Genomic DNA, 19,607 nt, shown 5'->3' on the forward strand with positions numbered 1-19,607 from the left:
AAACCCTCTGGGGGCTGGATGAGGGAGAAATACGCGTAGCACACGCGCGCTCCTTAATGGAGCCTTCGCTCCCTTCCTTTTGCAGCATCTTTAGAGAGAGCGGGAGCCCTCAGCCCTGTCCTTGCATGCCTCATTGCGTCCTCTGCCATCAGGGAAAACCACGTTCGGTGATTCCGCTCCTGGTGCTGGGGGCAGAGGAGGGGCTGGATCCATTTCCTTAGATCCTTAATTTTGCAGGAGTTCTGGAAATCACAGCCCAAGGGTGGCCAGCCACAGGGCTTGGGCAAACTTGAGGGCTGGCAAGGGCAAACCTGGGGAGTTTCATCCCTCAAACTTGGAGAGTCGGATGGGATGCCACAGCAGCATCCTTGGAAAAGTAAAAGCAGGGGCAGAACTGGTCTGTGCGTGGCTCGCCTGGCTGGGCTTGCAAATGGCTCGCTGTTTTTGCAACCGGGTGAGTCGACGTTTTTGCAGACTGCTGAGCAACGGTTTTCCAACCTGCTCAGTCGACCACTTAAAAAGATGCTGAGCCAGCATTTTCGCACATTGCTGCGTCAGCCTTGTCGGCCCCTGAGTCAGCATCCCCTCCATCGCCCCAGGCCCCCCGTGCCAGCAGGTGGTGAGCACCAAAAAGGGCAGAAAAACCCCTGGTCATGGTGCAGGGCTCCCCACCACCTCCAGGGATGGGGTACAGTGCTGGAGGGATGCAGTTGCCCACGGGGAGGCAGCAGGAGCCACTAGCCATGGGCATCACAGGCTCGTGGCCACCACAGCGGCACCCCATGGCACCCAAGCGGGAGGAGAGCAAGGGAGAAACATCAGCGAGAAACGGGGAGGGCTCTGCAAGGCGTTCCTGGGCTCTTTTTTAGTATTATTTAATTTATTTCTTTTTAATAAAGGCTAATGAGGTAGAATTACAGGAAAGATGTAAGTCACTAATTGGCGAATCATTTTTCAGGGCTTTGCCAGACGGTTCGTTTCGTTATGAAAACATTACAGCCGGGAGCCGGCGTAGGAAATTTCCAAGCGGCTGTGCTGACTGGATGGAAAGAAAAACATCTCCCAGCTCAGATGTCTTCTTGGAGAAAGGGCAGATCCCTGGGATTTTTCCATCCTTGGCAATGATGCAGAGCTTCCTCCAAGTCCCCTGGGTCTCCCCAAGTCATACGCAGGCCCCTTCCCAGGGGCCAGCAATGGACAGGCACCCCCGGGCATGGCACCACAGGGCAGAGTGCGGGATGGATGGACAGATGCCCCAGGATGCTTTCGTGGGATTCCTGTTCCCCAAGGGCAGGAGATGGTTGCAGTGGGAGAAGCATGGGAGGATCTTCCCCATGGGGAAAAAGTCTGGGGAAAAAAACGCGAACAATCTCCAAAAACCAATCTTTCCGCCAGCCAAAATGCCTCAATGAAGGTATCGGGGTTTGGTTCGGACCATCAAAGCTTGGTTTGAAAGCCATGAGCTTGTTGCAACGACCAAGCAGTTCTGCTTCCCCTCCTGGGTTTCTGATCTTAAAATAGACATTTTAGTCTAATAGTTCAGTTTAATAGACACCATGCTGCTGGGCAAGGGGAGCAACGTAACCACCACCCACAGCTCAAAGTACCACAGCCACGGTCATGAACACATGGTAAGGCAGCTAAAGTGGTCTCCATGGCTCCATGAGCTGCCGAAAAGTGTGGGGGGCTTCCCTAAGGAAACCATGATGGACGTGGTCGCCTGTCCCCTCCCTCGCGCTCCAACAAACACGGCTGGTGCGTGGGACCCATCTGCCATGAACGAAGCGACTGAGCACGGAAATGCTCAAGGTGGCTTCTTCTCACACCAGTCCCCACCACGACCAGTGTGGGAAGGTGCCCAGGGAGGAGGGTGCAGCCTTCATCCGCTGGGAGCAGGACACCCCCTAGGGACGCACAGCCTGGCCGAGCCCCGGGGAGACACGAGGGGGATGGAGGAGCGTCCGCCCTGGCCACGAGCCACGATTCCTCCCAGCCAGACGTGAGACACTGCATTTCCCTCCCTGGAGCATCACGTCCAAGCTTGGAGCAGGGGCTGGCGGCTTTTAAGTAAAACCGGCAGATTAGGCTTGGCCACGGACCCAGAATCCCCATTTCATGGGAAATCTCGTCATCTCACTCACCGGGTTGCATCCAAATTGGAACAAAATGTTAAAATACAAAGTTTGACTCTGGACAATATTTTCGCGGGGGCGGGGGAGGAAACCCACCACAACAATTTTGGTTCAGCTGGGACAGTCCCACACCAGCGTTAGCCTTTCCCTACTGACACAATCTAAACGCCCAGGAAGGTTTGGAGGACGGAGGCATCACCCCGAGTGAGACAAACCACTTCACTGGCTGCTATTTTCTCCCTGAATTTTCATCAAATCTGCGCTTCCTGGTGGCAAAACTGTTTCCCTGGAGAAATCAAACTGGCTTTTGTGGAGAAGTCATGGGTAGGGACAAGCTGCCGGGGCACCCTCTGCTTGGTGGCTTTGTGCTCCCTGGGGCAGGGGACATGGCGGAGCAGGGAAGGAAAGCTGCAGAGCAGCAGCCAGGGCTGCTGCCCCCACTTCTGCCCCCAAACCCATCCTTGGTGGTGGTGGCTCCTGGGAAACATCTCAGCCATGACGGCCCGGCCGCTCTTCCCGAGCCTGAACACCACGGAGCAAAGCCCGTCTCCAGCTTCCCTGTGGTCTCCCTCCTCTCCTCTGCAATGCCATCACCCCCCGGAGCCCCTTCCCTTCCCCATCGCCCCCAGACCCGAGCCAAGGGCAGAGCCTCGGGCTCCCCCTCGGAGCGGGAGGAGGAGCGCGGGCAGCTCCGGCTCCTCACGCCCAGCTGGCTCGGCCTCCAAGCCCTGATGCAAACCAGAGCAATGCAGGGGCCGGTTCCCAGAAGAGGGATAAGGAGCAGGAAGAGGAGCATTAACTGTCACAGGGCCCCGGGGCGAGCAAAGGCACGGCCTTCGATGGAGTATCTTGGGCAGACTGGGCTGCCGGGAGGGCAGGGGCCGGGATGTGTCCCTCCATCCCACCGGTGCCGTCAGGGTGTCAGATAAACCTTTCCCTGGGCTCCTGCATGGTGTCCTGGGAGAGATCCCAGCTTTTCGGGCTGCTGTTGCAGGCGAGGCACCCACTCGCCACAAGCCTGCTTCAAGCGGAACCAGCGTCGGAGCGTTTTCCAAACTTTTTCCCTTTCCTCCCACCTTCAAGGGAAGGGGCTGGCTGGGAGCAGAGCCAGCCCGCCCGCCCCGGGCAGGTGCTGTGCACGCTCCCGCTGCCGCTCTGCCAAAGGAAACACAAACATCCTACCCAAAGAAAGCACTTTTCATCTGCAACACAGGTTCCCATTTTTGCACAGGGCCGGCCTGTTCTGGGCAGCATTCCCCACCGCATCCCGGGGCTGAGCCAGAGCCCGGCCCAGCTTTCCGGGCTGGGCTTCGGCCAGAGCCACCCCTCCCACCCCACGTTAGATCCACTGAAACCAGTCACCGTGACCACGTCCGAGATCTGGAGAGGGTTTAAACTGGTCTAATGTGAGACACTTCAGAGTTAAAGCTGAATTGCCTCCTCTCCTCAGCGCAGGAGCTGGGGATGTTCTTCCAGGGGGTATGAGGGACCTGGGAATGTGGGACTGGGGGATGCAAGTCCTTGGGGATGCGACAATTGGGGATGCAGATCCAGGGGGATATAGGGCCTGGGGATGCACGTCCTTGGGGATGCGACACTTGGGGATGCAGTTCCAGGGGGAGGCGGGACCTGGGGATTTGGGACCCAGGAGATTTGGGACCTTGGGATGTGGGATCTGGAGGATACGGAACCTGGAGGATACAGGATGTAGGACCCCAATTCTCCCTGCTTCTGGCAAGGGGAACTTTGGCCAAACCTGGTTGTCCCCAGCCCTGCAGAGATGATGAGCCCCTGTACTTAGAAGCAGCTACTGAAGGGAAATTCCAGTTTCACGGGGTGACGCAGCTGATGAAATAGGCTGGGACAACAAAAATAGCTTTAAAAAAAAAAAAAAAAAAAGAGTGTAACTTTGGCCTTAACTTTGGGAAGATGTGAAGAGAAGACAGGAATCGGGGCGGAAGAGGGGGTGAGCAGGAATGTAAGGCCACTTGGCCGCACATCACTCACGGAATAAATAGCTCGGGGTGTTTCATACCTGCCCTCGGTGGTGGGTGGGCAGCGGGGGATGAGGAGCAGCAGCGGTTGCCCATCCTGCTCCTCTGCGCCCATCAAAGCCCTGCCGCCGAGCCGGAGCCCGGCCGGCCCCCGGCACCTGTCCCGGCAGAGCCGCGGGGCAGCAGGGAGCAGCATCCCCGGCTGCGGCGGGAGCAAAGTCCACAGGGGCAAACGTGAGGCCGAGAGCCCGGGAACAAAGCGGCCTTTCACTGCGGCGGCTTGGCCAAAGAAACCGGGGAATATTTCTGTCCAAGGGCTTCCAAACGGCTTTGATCCGGGCACGGGGTGGGTTGTTGGGGTTTTTTTTTTTTTTCCTTTCCTTCTCCGTGTTGCTCTTATTTTTTTTCTTCCTACTTCAAGGCATAATTCTTTGTATTTGTAATTTCTAGGAGAAATTTCTTGCTGCTGCAGGAAGGAAACGTCTTGCTGGGAGCAAGGTGCAGGCAATGCACGGCCCCTTCGCCCCTCGTGGCTTTTCCCTGCGGAGGGAGGCTTCAGCTGCCCTTTCTGCCGGGGGTTTTGGGTTCGGCACCACAGCGCGCAGCTCCCACAGCCCCTCTGAGGACACGGCACCCCTCCTTGGCAGCGAGGGAGAGAAATCGCCCCCACACTGGGGCTCACTGCAGGTGCAGGTGTCCGTCACCATCATTTTCCGCTCAGAGGTCGGTTTCTGAACCTGTCAGATAAATCCCAGCCTCGCTCAGGGTGGGAAACCCAAACTGCTCCAGGGCTGCGCACCTTCCTCCCAAACCATGCCCCTTTCAGAGGACCCGGGAGCTCGCACGCTCAGATGGCCTTTTGGTGCCCCCAAGATGATGAGGATGAGCATCTTCCTCCTGACCAGCCCCCAGACCTGGGCTGTCCCCTCCTGCCACGCAGGGGACGGTCCCCACGTGCCCCTACACCCACGCGGCGTGGGGCACAGGTGACACCCCCGGCAGGGCAGGGCAGGCAGGCAAAGCCCCCCCTGCCCACATCCCGAATATTTTTAGGCAGCAGGAAATGCGCCTGCGCTGCCACCAGCCTCTGGAGCAGGGATGGGAGGAGATGGATGGGATGGAGAAACGGAGTCAGCCCTGCGAGGCCCCGTGAGCCAGCGGCCAAGGGAATAAAACCACTCCCCTCCTCTTCCTTCTCTTCTTCTCCTCCTCCTCCTCCTGGCCCTGCCAGCCACCTTCTGACGGATGTTGGCTTTGGACGGGACCCTCTTGCAGCCCAGCTGCCGAAAAAAAAAGCGCCCATGCGCCCATGGGCCATCTGGAATCCATCACCGGGGACGCAGCCAAACCCTGTCCCTGCCCGCTGCCGGCAACGCTCTGCTTTCCAGGGGAGCACCTGCGGGCGCAAAGGGGTCACCCCCCCACACACACAATTCCTGGCACCAGAATCCAGCCAGAGACCCCCCATTGTGCCACCAGCAGCAGCTGGGGAGGGGATGGGCCGCCCCACTGCCACCGGGGTGGGAGCAGGATGAGGGAAGCCCAAAGCGCGGCAGCCGGGGGGGGGGTGGGGGTGGGGGGGCAGCCCCACGCTGGGGGAATGGTGGCGCTTTTCCCCTCGCCGAGGGCTGGGTTGGTGCCAAGTGCCTCATGGCTAAAGCAACTGGGGAAGACGGGACATGGAAACGGGGGGGCTGCGGGAGCACAAAGGGGTCCTGCTCCCCCCTCATCCCCTTAACACCCTCATCTTTCTCATATGAGTAACAGGGGAAGTGGGCGGCACTGGGGACCAGCGTGGCCCCCCCCCCCCCCAACCCTGGACGAGCATCCCCTGCCGCCATGGGAACGTGCATCCCCAGCCAGACCCCGTGGGCAAACCTGATGGCACCAGCAGGGTTAAGGAGCACCCTAACGAATGACAGCTCCAAAATTAACGAGCATCCAACATCCGCATCAACTTCTACACTGACGAGGGAGGCAACAGGAGCCCCTTTGCTTTTAAAATCCGCGGTGAGCAGCTGAGCAGGGAAGCGTCCCGGGGTGGCACAGCAGCAAACTTATGGCTGGAAACGGTTAAAAGCACATTTTAATCTTCTCCTTTTCAGGTCCAGCAAAGCGGACGCGGCTGTCGGAGAACGAGAGGACGGGGACGGGAGGAAACGGGCTTTTCATGCCGCCCTGTTTGCAGAAGGCGCCCGCGCTCTGCTTCAGTCTGTTTTTCTTGGGGATTGAGGGAAACTGTTCAAACATCCTCAGCGGAGCCAGCGGCGCGGTGAGCAGGAGTCATGGACGGGGAGTGCCGGCCCCGGCGAGGTTCCGCTTCAGGTGTCGGCCTGTAAAGCCAAAAATCACAGCCGAGGGTCAGGGAAAGGTGCTGCCCCGGCACCGGAGCTGGGAGGGAGCAGGGTTGGGCGATGGAGGACCACGGGATGAAGCCCCAGCTCAGCTCTGGGCTCGCACCAGGACAACGCTGCATGTGGATGGCAATCCCTGGAAGCTGCCTCCTCCCAGGAATGCCGCTCCTGCAATTTTTATTCACAAACTCCCGCAACATCCATCTTTTCAGGGCCATGGAGCCATCCCTTCCCTGTTGGAAGCAAAGGCACAGCCCGAAGCCCTGCTCCGCTCCCTGCAAAGCCACGTCTCTCCTTCCGTCTCCCCCCAGTCAGTAACTGGGAAGGGCTGGAGCTGAGGAAGACCTTCCCCAAAGCCACCCCGGCCACTTCAGAGAGATGCGGGATCAGCACAACATTTTTGGCAGCTGCCACCCACGAGCTGGACCCGAAACCACGGGAGGGTGCAATGCGGCAGCAGCAGAGGACGGAGGGCAGCGTAACAGCCCCGGGTGCTGCTGCTCGTCAAGCAAATGCGTCTGAGCAGGGGCAGGCACTGGTTCCCAGTTAGGCAGGTGGCACCGAGAGCTGGGACGAGGGCTGGCTGTGGCACCTGGCTCCCAGGAAAGGCTGGGGATTTACAGCCGGTAGCATCCCTGTGGGCTCACTTTGATGCTCGCCCCCCCCCGGCCCCGACCACCTCCTGCCCAGGAAAATCTGACCAACACAATTTTTCACCACCCGGGGTTTTCCCATGGAGGGAAAGCTGGGGAAGGACTACATGGAATTTTATATTATGGCTGGAAAACTTTCCACATGACAAAGCAGCTCCTGGGGAGCAGATGTGGGGCTCTGCCCCCACGGCCCCGGCCAGTCCAGCTGCCCTGGGGAGCATCCCGCATTGGCAGAGTGAGGAGGTCCGAGGCACTGCACCGCACTGGGATCGCACTGGTAAGGGGAAACTGAGGCAGGGAGTGGGGGGAAGAGATCTGCAGACCCCCTGGGTTGTGCCTGAGATGTCGGGATCTTGCCCCAGAGAGGCCACGAGCTCCGGAGCGCAGCGGGGAGACGGATGCTGCGGAAAAGACCCAGCTTAGAGGGATAGCACCTGGCTCTGTCCCAGGCACTTGGCTCAGGCTGGGAGATTAAAGGTAGCCAGCCGGGCTCGTCTAATGGGAAACATAAACCTCTGCTGCCGGTGACCTGGAAGGGCAGCACCTTTCCCAGAGACCTGCCCCTCCAGGATTAACGGGGGTTGCCAGAGCAAAGCCCAGGCTTATTCCCAGCCCGGCGAGACCTGTGTCCTCGCTGACAGAAGCGGGGGTGGCTTGGTCATACGCTTCGCGGGACACCAGGGAAACCCCGCGGGGATTCTGCCCCCGCCACTGCGCTGCCTGCGGAGCTTCCCGGGAGCCGGCTTTGCGGGGAATCTGGCCTTTGAGTAAAGGGGAAGAGACGGCTGCTGAGCAGAGAGGAGTCTGCAGCCACCAGGCCCATGGGTTTAGCCCATCCTCCTCTGCATCCCTCCCTGCTGGCACCCAGTGCCCTCGCGAAGGGGCAAACCAGAAAAATAAATATATGTATGTATTAGAAATGCAAGAGGATGCTGAAACCAGCAGCCACAGCCGTGGTGCGACACAGGATTTCATTCAATCGCCCCACAGAGCCGGATGGAGCTGCAATGGGTTAAATATTGCCTGGCCCACTGCCCCAGGGAGAGCCGGGATGTTCCCAGGTGAGATGTGGGGGAGCAGGATGCTCTCCCAGCCCGACCCCATTGAGTTCAACCACAGCCCCGCACATCGGAGCTCCGCAGGCAGTGGGGTGGGAAAGCATCCCGCTGCCGGAGAGGTTCCCAGGCAGCCCCGGCCTGAGGAAACGACAGGTACGTCAGGTCAGGCGGGCGAGGGGAAGGGCAAGGAGGGATGAGTGGCGCAGGAAAAAAGTGGCAGGTTGTGGGTGCTCCTGCCCCAGGGTATCACCAGCCCTGGCGCGCCACTGACCCCCCCCAGCTTCCGTGCCGATTTAACACCCCGCGTCACGCAGCCCTCCCACGCCGCCATCCCCCCGTCACGCCGGGACCACGATTAGGGCTGGCGCGAATAAGCTGACCGGCGGCGAGGATGCTCCGATGGCTGGAGCCCGGGGAGGCCGTTCGGGGGAGCCCTCTGACGCGGGCGCAGCTTAGTGGGATTAGCAGGCTGTCGGACGTGACTGCGAGGCAGTCGCCTGGCGCTAATTAAAGACAGGATATATTTAGGCACCCGGTTATCCCCTGCCTTTCACTTATTTTTAGCTCCCAGGCTGCCAAGCTGGGGTGGCACATGGGGAAGGGCACGGCTGTGGGGCAGGACGGATCCGTCCCCGGATGGTCCTTCCCATCAAGGGCTGGAGGGGACCCCAGCCCCATGTCCTGGCTGGAGCTGAGCCCCCGCCAGAAGGAGACCTCTGACCGCACCGTCTGCAAACCCCAAAATACAGCCACAGCCCCTGCCATGAGCCAGGCACAGGACTAATATGTCCCCAGGGCTCGTCACCAGCTCCAAGTCCCAATGCGGTCATGGGATTCCTGGCCGCCACAGAGCTGAGCAGCATCCAGGGGTGGCCAAATTCCCCCTTAGGTGGCCCATCAGGTAGAGCCTCTCCCAGAGCAGTGAGACTGGGCACGCAGATGGGTCAGAGTATCACTCAATAAATGTGAGCTGGAAAAAAAACCCTTCCGATTTATTTATCCATTAAATCTTTTGGCTCCAGGACCAGGTGCCCTGCACCCTCAAGCCCAAGGACAGTGTCCAGAGCCATGCAGGGCCATGGGCTCCCATCGCCTGGGCCGCGGCTCGCCCCGGTTCCCTGCTGCCCATCAGAATTAGCTAGCCCATTTGAGCGGGTTTACGATAATCATCAAATAACTGGTTCATTGACAGCATGTCAGGCTGAGAAGACAGACTGAGCCCTCGTTTGCTGATTGCTAATTAGCTTAACATTCCTAATCCCTCATTAGCGCCTATGAAGTAAGCTCTGAAATATGAGGTCAGCCCTAATCAGCATTTAAAATATAAAGCCCACTGGCACATGATGGAGGCGGGAGAGGGGGGGCAGTACCGGGGGCTTCCATGGCCAGGGGGAACGAGGTTGCACAGGGCAGAGCCAGACGCGAAGGGTTAAATCCTGTGGAGCCACAGAGAGCTGCTCACCACCCCAAATCTCAGCCTCCCCGCACTCGGTGAACGTCCGGGCTCCACACTGGGGGCAGGCGGTGCCATTCGGGGTGACAGCCATGAGACGTCCCAGGTTCCCCTCAAGTCCCATTCCTTGCTGTGCCCAGCTGGACATCAGCCCCAGGAATCACAGCATCCCTCTGCCGCACTGAAACCTCTCCCTTTGCCCCCTGAAACCAGGCTTTCCCCGCTGGAAAACTCCAGATGGGCCATCCCACTTGTGTCCCCGAGGACGGGCGGCAGGAGGGATGGAGGAGCAATCAGCCACGGTAAATACCCTCGGCAATTAGCACCATGTCCCTGCTCTGGGGCTTTCCAGAGCGGAGGGAGACGGTGGGTTTTTCGGGTGGGTTTTAACCCTGGTGAGCTGAACGTGTCCAAGTGGAGACGACAAGTCCAGGGTGACACATACGACATCCCTGGGACAAATTCCAGGCAAAAGCACCTGCAGGCGAGGCTGACCTGGCCCCAATCCCCCTGCATCGGAGGGACCGTGGGCCACCAGCTGCCAGGGATGCTGCCACTGTCCCTGCTTATGGCTCTTCTTGCGCCATTTCTTGGGGGACAGCTGGGGAGCACCCCCACACTTGTACCCCACACCCAAGGGCGGCTACAACCCCCCCCAAAGCATGGGTGTGTCCCCATGGGCTGCTGCTGCATCTTGGCACTGGGGGCAAATGAGCCCCCAGACTGCAAAGCCCAGAGGATTTGGGGGCCTGGAAATGCCGCTGCTGTCAGGGGGGAGACCCAGAGGTCCAGGCAGCGGCTCAAGGGGACGGGAACAGCCCCATGGCTGCAGGTCACAGGCGGCCACCAACCCCACCATGCCAGGCGAGGCCAGAGGAGAAACATCCCCAGGAAGGGACAGAGGAGCAACGCTCCGAGAGAGCCTGGTTCTGCCAGTAAAACCCCGATTTGAAGCAAAACGCATTGAATTTCTTTTTTTTAATGCACACAAAGGCACAATAAACTCATCCTCCCACACGGCTGACAGGTATTATTGGGCATCATCTGGCCAGTAACAGCTTTCCAGGTCCAACCTCCCTCCAAACCAAGCGGGAATCAGCACTTTGCAACCTGGGTCCCCTTTTAGCTGCAGCCAGCGCCTGGGCTGGGGGCTGAAATCCCACGTGTTCCTCTTCTGGCAGCTGGTCCGGGGGGAAATGGCCTGGCCCAGTCTGGTCTCACCTAAACCCAGGCGAAGTCAGAACCGTAAGCTCACAGGAGCATCACGCAGTTCACCGGGATGGACAAACCCTCCCAGCCCCGGGGACGTGCCCCTCGCTCAGCTTCGCCCTGAAGGACACTGCTGCAAAACCTCCCGTGGGGCGACTTTTCCCTGCTCACAAGGCAGCCCAGCCCTCCCGCACCACTTATTATTATTATTAAAAGGCCCCAAAAAAGGGGGAAGAGGCTGGCAGAGGCGACAAGCCCTGATGTCCCCCTGTGCTGCTGCTGCAGGTGCCAGAATTTGACGGGGCCACATGTTGCTGTTTGGTGCATCCGACAGCAATTCCAGCTGCACTTTCCCTCCGGGGCAGGCTGTCAACAGCTAGGGGCTGAGCACCCCTACGGGTTGTTTCGGCTTTCCCCCTAATTCCCATCTTTGAAATTCCTGGTAAGCTGCCTGCCGGCAGCGGGACTTTGCCCGGGGCCTCGCTCGCACCCTCTGATCCCAGGGGAAGGATTCAAATCTCCGTGTCAGCATCAGGGAGCGGGCATCAAAGCACCCTGAGCCGCCCTCGTGCATGCCGTCATTCAGGAGGAAAATGGCCCTGATTTGCTGCGGCTTAATCCTCTGGAAGAACAAACTACTGTGGACTACGGGCAATTTATTTCTGACTAGGGGAACCTCTACAGGAGGGCTGCAGACTTTAAACTTAACCCTAATGAAACTCCAGCTACTAAGTCTTAAAAAAGGAGAAAAGCGGGATGTTCCCACGAAGATGTAATTTGAAAAGCTCTTGTTGCCATGTCTCTGCTCGTCCCCAAGGAGCGGGACGAGAGCGATGCTCCTGGCCCCCTGCGGCGGTGGAGGTGATGCTCTGGACTCGGTCCCTGGGTCACGGCCAGCCCTTGCTCTGCACCAGGTCCCTGCCCGGAGCCATCACAGCCTCCCGCCGTGCCAGAGAAAGGCCATTTTGCTCAATGCTGCAGGAGATGTAACAACCTCCTCTCCCTCTGTGCCTCCTGTCCCTTCGAGCCGTGCCGTCCCTCTCCGCGTGGGCAGGAATATCACTCTTTTATGAACTGACGTCAGCAATGACGACCGCCGGCGCAGCGAGAGGCTGCCGGCAGAGGCACCGCAAGTCTCCCGTGGATGGAGCTGTGCTTCGTCCCCAACTTCTGCTCGGCAGCTTCCCCGGAGAACGAGGACACGGGATGTTTTGAACATCCTCGGTAGCAGCGAACAAGGCTGAGTCCAACCCCCCAGACACCAGCGTCTCCCCAGCTCTTTATTTCCAAGGAGAGGAACAAGCCTTTGAAGGCTTTTCAGGTGGCGAGTGCACACCTGCGGATGTTAAAAGCAAAGGGCTGGTTTTGGAAAGGTTTTGGGTGATATATTAGCACGAGAGCCTAAATAAGTGGGTGCACAAAGGGGCTACGTAGCTCCTGCTGCCTCGTGCCGTTTGGCTAATGCAAGCCAATGCCGTTCCCGTGCTGCTGGCAGCCGCTGCCCTTCGGATTTTATGTAGTTGCACATCATTCATAGGCCCATCAGCTGTGGTGCTCAATGGCCGTCAGTCCCGTCCTCTCCTTGTCTGGCTGTTTTCTTCTGTTGCTCAGCTACATTTTTTTACCCCTTTAAGTAGGGACTGACCAGGAGGACCCTGCATTAGCCGAGACACAGGACACGATACACTTCAGGGGCTCTCGGTGGAGGCTGGTAAATTCTGGGCTTGAGTTTCAGCGTGGAAAGGTTTGGCTTATCCATACATCTGGCCCATACATCCCAAATAGCCAAAGGGCAGATTTACTCCGACACCCAGACACTCCGCTGGCTATTTTCTGCCCTGCCAAGCAGCCGGTTGAGCCGCACCCCCCACCCCAGTCCTTCAGGGAGACCAAACAAGAGACACACACGAGTTTGAATTTATGTATAAAAAAAAAAAAAAAAAAAAAATTATTTATTTTGGAGGAGGATTTGAACATCGACATGCAGGTACAACATGAATAAAAATTATTGCACCGCTATTATGTGGCAATTGTTCAAGTTTCTAAAAACACAGAAATTCCACACTTTCTCGTTACCTAGGTAAGTGCTGAGTGACACGGCTCGGCAGAGCCCAGCTCGGGAGGTGCTCTCCCAGCCACCTGGATATGGTAATCGAACACAACGTAAACACACACTTCTGTCAAATCTTCTACTAGAAGTACAGAATTATCCTTCACATCCAGTAAGAGAAAACCAGAGAAAGACTTTATCCTCCCCTCTTTGGAAGAGAAGAAGAAAAAAAAAAAAAAAAAAAAAAAGATTTAAAATACTCCAAATCACACCTTAATGCAAGTGTGGCAACCAAAACCACTGGTCACTCCTACCCCTTCCCCGGCAAGCACTCTTTAGTATATTAGCAGCCAAAGGCCTCTGACATTCGGACCCAGGAGTGGCCGTTACAATGCTAAAGTCTAATATTTACAATAAATATCATCCATTTCTCTCAGTTTGCAACAGTAAGAGACAAAGGGTAAAAATAACACTGAAATGAGGCATGGGGCAGGACGCAGGAGCAGAGAGGAGCTGCAGAGGCTGGAACCAGCTTTGATGCCGTCATCCCAGCACGGATGAGAAGCGGGAGACGCATCCAAGCCAACAGAAGGAAAAGAGGGAACCGAAGCAGGAAAGCAGGGTGTTGGGATGGTTCCGCGCACGGCTCATTCACCCAATGCACACCACGCGCACGCAACTTCCACTTCCCGCCCGTCCGACTCGGGGTTATCCACGGAGGCCGAGCCCTCGGCTCGCTGAGCGCATCGCTTGGGTACCGCGGGTCCGATCCCGCGCTGGGGAAGGCACTCTTGCTCTTCACACACAGCTCTTCCAGCACCTCGCTCCTCCCCAACACGTTTTTGCGAGCTTATTTGAGAAGGTATTTAAGCAATTAGCAGAGCAAGGAATAAGTCTTGGATAATAAACCTGGTTTATTAGCAAAATTTTATAGAAAAAGTCTTTTTGCCCAAACTTTTTGCTAAGGTGCACTGTCTAAATTTGACAGAAGGTGGAACCGGGATGACGGTGCACCTGGCACTCTGAGGGAAACTGCAGGACTGACCAGGAGCAGGGGGTACGGGGCTTCACTAGGATGCTTCCCTGGTAACGCTGCTTGGCTTTGGCTTCCAAAAAACCTGGGTTTTTTTTAAATTGCACTGATCGCTTTCTGTACCATAGCTACAAAAGAGGTGACGAAATATACCTCACCTCTTCTTCGGCCAAACCAGGCAAAAGCAGCAAAAGCTGGGACACAGCGAGGTTTTTCACTCCTCTCTTTATGCATGAGAAAGGATAAAACTCTACGATTCAGCGCTGTAACCACCGGCTGCGAAGGGAGGGAGCCAGCGGCTAACACAGCTGGTACCTCCAGAGGGTCCCATCCCAACCTGCTGGGATGAGCCAGGTTACAAACTCCTCTCTCCTAAGAGCGGTGGTTGGCTTTCCCCTTAGGTTTGTGAAACGCAGAGCCCCTCATGGATGCCCCAGGAGCACGCTCACTGGAGGAGCCGTGCCACCGCAAGGAGAAGGAAACAGGCACCTGCCACCCAGGGAACAGCCAGGTCGGACCACGTTCTCACCAGCTCCGGGCTCACCACTAAACTGATACAGAGACTTCCATCTTGCTAAGGTTAGGTGCTCTCAGGAGATAAGCTTGAGGCTTGTCTTTGCAATTACTCAGGATGCTGAATCAATTTTTCACTGTTCCTGCCCATTTTACCATACAGCGTACTGCCAATCGGACCTTGTTTCTCAGCACTTTCTTATTAGATCAACCCATCGGGGAGGAAACCGGCCAGATAATCACCAGATCCCGCCAAGTCTGTTCCTTACTTGCTATCGCTCCAAATCAGCACAGAATGATGCTCATCAACAAGAGTGCTTGGAGAGGCTGGAGATACCCAGGACCTCGACAAGGCAGTGGAAATACTGCGGTTTATAATCGCAAACCAAGTGTATACGTGTAGGCTACGAATTCCGGGAAAAAGAGCAAAGAGACAGCGCAGCAGGCTCTGCTCTCAACACCGTCACAGCAAGATTTATTAACGTGTTATCTGGGAGCGTTGAGGCTTTGGTTAGTGTATCAACAACACCATACATGTTCACACAGACGCACGGAGTAAACGCTCATTTAAACATGATTTAAAAATAAAAAAAAAAAAAAAAAAGATCAAACCAAACCAAAACTTGGTCCAGAAATGAAATCCAAGCAGCCAAAATCAAGTATATAATGGGGGGAAACAACGGTTATACAGAAAGAGGCAGGGGGAGATTCCAGAGATTTCGGTGATTTGTGGATTGAGCTGAAACCAAGTCGAAAGAGATGGAGAAAATATATTCCTATATGAAACCATATTTGCATGTAGGGGAAGCGAATCAAAACTTCCAAGTTCAGAAAAAGCCAAGACAATGAAGGCGGCGTCATGAAATCAGACCAAGAGAGGCAGGTTTTAGCTTGAAATACTGTTGCACAGTCAGTTCTGCTTCTAAGGGAGTCAGCCAGTGAGCAGGATACTAGACCTCGCGGGTGATCCGCAGGGAGATACACTCAGACAAGACTAGAATAAAAGCTGAGCACAATCTGGGACAAATGATGGGAGTGTTCATTGAGAGGAACCTTTAATTGGATGAAGAAATGGCTTACAGTGCTACAGGTATCACCACTCGACACGTTTATTGGTGTGTTATTACTGATCTACTCCTCAGCAAAGAGCACTGTTATCCAGAGTCGGTCACACGTAAAGCAAAGCAATGTCTAAACCTAAGAGCAAAGAGTAATTTTTTTTTAATGGAAAGTGACCTCAGCAGTGGAAATGGTCTAGCTATCAAAGCTGAAATCTTAAAATATCACATGTGTTTTGAAGTCTGCTTGCAGCTTGTCCACAGAACTCGAGGAGTCAGAACTCTTCATAGGTTCGTTTTTTTAGTTTTTAAAACGGGCAGATGCAGAAAACTCAGCAAGTTTCCCAAGCCCCAATTCCGAAATGTTAAGGAACACCTTAAAACCCCTACCTATTTAGACTCACCAAGAGAAGGAAAAGTCTCCAAAGGTCATTTATCGTTGAGATAACTTTGCCCGAGACACACTGGAGAACACGCGACTACAGATTTCTCTACCTTAAAATCGACCTACAAGGCACCCCTTTCCCGGGGTCATTTATTCCGAGGCAGGGCAAGTTATGAATTGAAGCCAGAGAAAGGAAGACAAAATATCACTAAAATTTTAAAAACAGAGGGAAAAGTTGCCATGTGTCCCATAAAGGATAAGTAAAAACGATCCCAAAAAAAACCAGCTTACGGATTGGAGATTTCTCTTTCTGATAATTCCATTGAAAACTTAATTTTAATTGGTATTAAGAGATGACAGTCCTCTCTCTCTGTCCGACCCTTCCAGCCAAGTCCCTCGCCTCTGTATCCGCTAAGGATGCGTGGAGGACTGGGAATGCACATGGTGACAAAGAGGTTCTACTTGCACCGAAGAGGATTTGTAGTTCCAGAACAACTTGCGGACAAGAGAGTAGTTTCTTCTGCTTGTCAAAGGACATCGGATTGTAAATTCGAAGGAAAAAAATTGTGAATTTCAATGAAATTCAAAAGTAAGCTGCCTTTTTTTGTACTCAGAATTTTTGGGATCTCAAATAAATGTGGAATTAGAGGGAAGAGCACAACCGGCCCTCAACTTGGGCAAAATGAAAGGTCTGGAAGGGAAAAAGAAAATAAAAATCAACAAACTGTTTCTTAAGCCCTGCTTTAAAGATACCCTGTTCTAAAGAGACCTCAAACGGCAAGCATTACTGTGTACAAAAATAGAATAGCAAGGATGAAAAAACACAAAAAACAGTATGAAAAAAACCCTCCCAAAAATAGATGTACACAAGTTCTATTTTATATTAGTGTATATTACAAAATTCAAACATGCAGTCTCTATTTTGAATGTAGAACGCTCCAGTCCACGTGTACCGGGGATGCTGCTATGTTTTCTTTACAGCACCATCATGTGACAGGGGAAAGTCTTGTATTTTTAACTGATTTCCAACCTCTTTGCTTTTTGCCTGCGCGGGAGTCCCTTCTTTACAGGGCCTCGTGCTGCCATCTGGCAGAGGGGAGGCTCTCAGAGCTGCTTGTCCAGGAGCGTGAGGCGGCTCTTTCGACGGAGTGATTTTGCAGCTACCTCCCAACGCTTCAGATGTTTTAGCGCTGCAGAAAGCTGCCTCCTTTTTTGCCACCACGGGACACGTTGCCGAGTTTAAGGACTCCGCGCAGGACCCACTCCTCGTGGTCAGACCGTCTGTGCTAGATAGTTTGGCTTTCTCTTGACACGCTCCTGCTTGTGAAGTTTCCTGCTTTTTTTGTTTGGAATCTCTCTCTTCTTTACAGGAGGCTCCCAAATGGGGGAAATCCTTTCTCTTTTCCACCTCTCCGGAAACAGATATACTGAGCTTCAAAGGGCCTAACACGCTCTGAGCTAGTGGCACTAACTGAGACACGGAGAGAGCTCTTTCGAAAGCACCGGGGACGAGGAGCGTGGAGGACGCGGGACCTGCCGGGCTCGTTTTGCTGGCGGCTGAAGCACCCTCTGCCTGGGACGAGCTGGGCTGCTTTTCAGTACTAGGGCTTTTTCGGGACGTTTCGCTCGCGCTTCCCGGAGACAGAAACGAAGTGCTGTGCTGTTGTGCAGGCTGAAGGGTCTCCTTGCGATCCTTCTCACCACGATCCGCGGGGCTCGCCGAGAGCGGAGGGCTCACGCTTGCCGTGCACCACGAAGAAAGTGCCAGCAGAGGTTTGGAATCCTGTTTTTTCTGACTGCTTTCTGTTAGCAGAGGGTCTTTCAGGTCAAGCTTACCACACGAGGCCCCTGAAGAGTCACCTTCTTCAAGTCCCAGGAGTTTTATAGATGGGCACTGTACATGTTCTGTGCGGTCTATTGTTTTTTGAGTACTTGTAGTTCTCCCTAGGTCTTTGATTGCTTCAGAAGACTTGTCTTTTGGACCAAGACACTCAGAAGTTTTGTTTTCTGGCACTTTCTGTTCCTTTGCAGCTGTTTCTGATCTTAGGAATGGCTTTTCTGAATTAGCTAATTTTTCTGGAGAAGTTCTTGGGGGGACCTCTGATGGGGAAGGGTGCACGCTGATTTGCAGTGGCTCTGAAACAGCCTTGGCTTGTTGATTGTTTCCCTTCTGCAAATCTTCTGTACCTTTTGGATCTTCAGGTAGAAAGGCATCATCTTCAATACTGTCTTTGCTTTCCAATTTAGACGAAAACTTATTATCCTCATTAAAAGAATCTGAGCCTTGGTCTCCACCGTCAGGGGGCTTGTCCAGTCTTCTCCCATCCTGACTATCTTCCGAACCATCATCCGTTTCATCTTCGGAAGAATCTACTTCTCTGATGGCCTCTTGCTTTTGCAGAGACTCCCTCCTCTCCACCCTGTCCTGCCGAATAGCACCCAACTTCCGAGAACCCGGCTTCTGCAACATCCCTTTTTCCGCCAGCCCAAGTTTGCCACCCGTTGTTTCATTCGCAGATTCTTGTAAGCTCTGGAGACTGGGATCCCTCTGTAGCATCTCCTTCTTAAATTCCGAGTGAGAGATATCCAAGCTGTGCTTACGCGAGGAAGCCAGCTTCTTCTCAGAAGAGGACAGCGAGGCAGCCAGTTTCTCGGCCGATTGCACTCTCTTTAGCAAAGGAGACCTCGGGGGCTCAGCACTTTTGGGGCGAGAAATTTGTCTCACCAGCGGTGGAGAGGAGTGTAGTTTTACTGGAAAAGACTGAATAATACTGGAGCTGCCAACTGAGTGTCCCGGTAAAGGAGATGGGGAGCGCTGCGGTGACGTGGACTGTGGGGTTGGTGACGGAGTGTGAGCTAGCGGTGACAGAGGGATGTTTCCCGCAGATTTACGCCTTGGAGATCTGTACTGCCTTTGAAGCTTTGGTGCTAGTCCATGCAGAGAGCTGGGTCGGATGTGTCCAGAGCTGGCCGGAGAATTGGGAACACTGGAACTGGGAGAGCTGCTCTGGGAAGAATTGCCACCAACTTGAAAGAGGAGAAAAAAAAAAAAGAAAAAGAAAAAAAAAGGACTAAGATGATTAATATATATTTGGCCATTAAAACAAATTATTGAAAATAAGATATGCAAAGCAAAGACAAAATGCCATGTTACCACAAAGCACTGCAGTAATATCACACGGTAATATTGCACGGCCTCTGACGGAAAAGTCACATCATTGTCACACAACACCAGAATATAGTAAGAAACACTCTGCTATCAGAACGTTTTTTTTCCTGAGAAAACCTCCAAGTGGATGAACCACGTGTTCCATTACTATTCTCAAGATGCAAATCTCTTTATTCCACCAGCTGATTCAATTTTCAAATATGACTTTGCCACACTGTTTTGATTCCTTTTCTCCGAACTAATCTAGAAAATGTGTCAAACTGCTACAAAAACACCGCAACTTGCAATACACGTTTGCATCAAAGTGAAAGGATGCTGTAGTACAGCAAATGCATTCTTAAAAGGATGTATGGATTTTCATTTTTAGACGAATCAATGAATGAGAATATATCCATCCTTAAGGTAATCGACATGACAGCTGTCATTTTATTTCACAGACTTGCTGCCTGCTGCTGCGTATTTTACTTCAAAAATTAATCAATAAGCAAAAATCTTCTCCAAGTTTTTTTTTCTGTTTGTGTGGATTGTTGTTGGTTTTTTTGGTTT

The 19,607-nt window shown here is 54.3% G+C and overlaps 1 protein-coding gene across 9 annotated transcripts in view; it reads right to left on the reverse strand.

The window, feature by feature from the left end:
- Positions 1-15,542: 15,542 nt before the first annotated feature.
- The window catches only part of MAST2 (microtubule associated serine/threonine kinase 2), a 226,814-nt gene continuing 222,749 nt past the window's right edge, over positions 15,543-19,607 (reverse strand). For all 9 annotated transcript variants that reach the window (XM_063345048.1, XM_063345051.1, XM_063345047.1 and 6 more), the window contains one exon: positions 15,543-18,919. In XM_063345048.1, coding sequence (XP_063201118.1) covers positions 16,857-18,919 — 2,063 coding nt within the window. In that variant the 3' untranslated portion in view covers positions 15,543-16,856. The remainder of the gene's footprint in view (positions 18,920-19,607) is intronic.

The sequence above is a fragment of the Chroicocephalus ridibundus genome, chromosome 8, assembly GCF_963924245.1.
Source record: "Chroicocephalus ridibundus chromosome 8, bChrRid1.1, whole genome shotgun sequence".
Classification (NCBI taxonomy): Eukaryota; Metazoa; Chordata; class Aves; order Charadriiformes; family Laridae; genus Chroicocephalus; species Chroicocephalus ridibundus.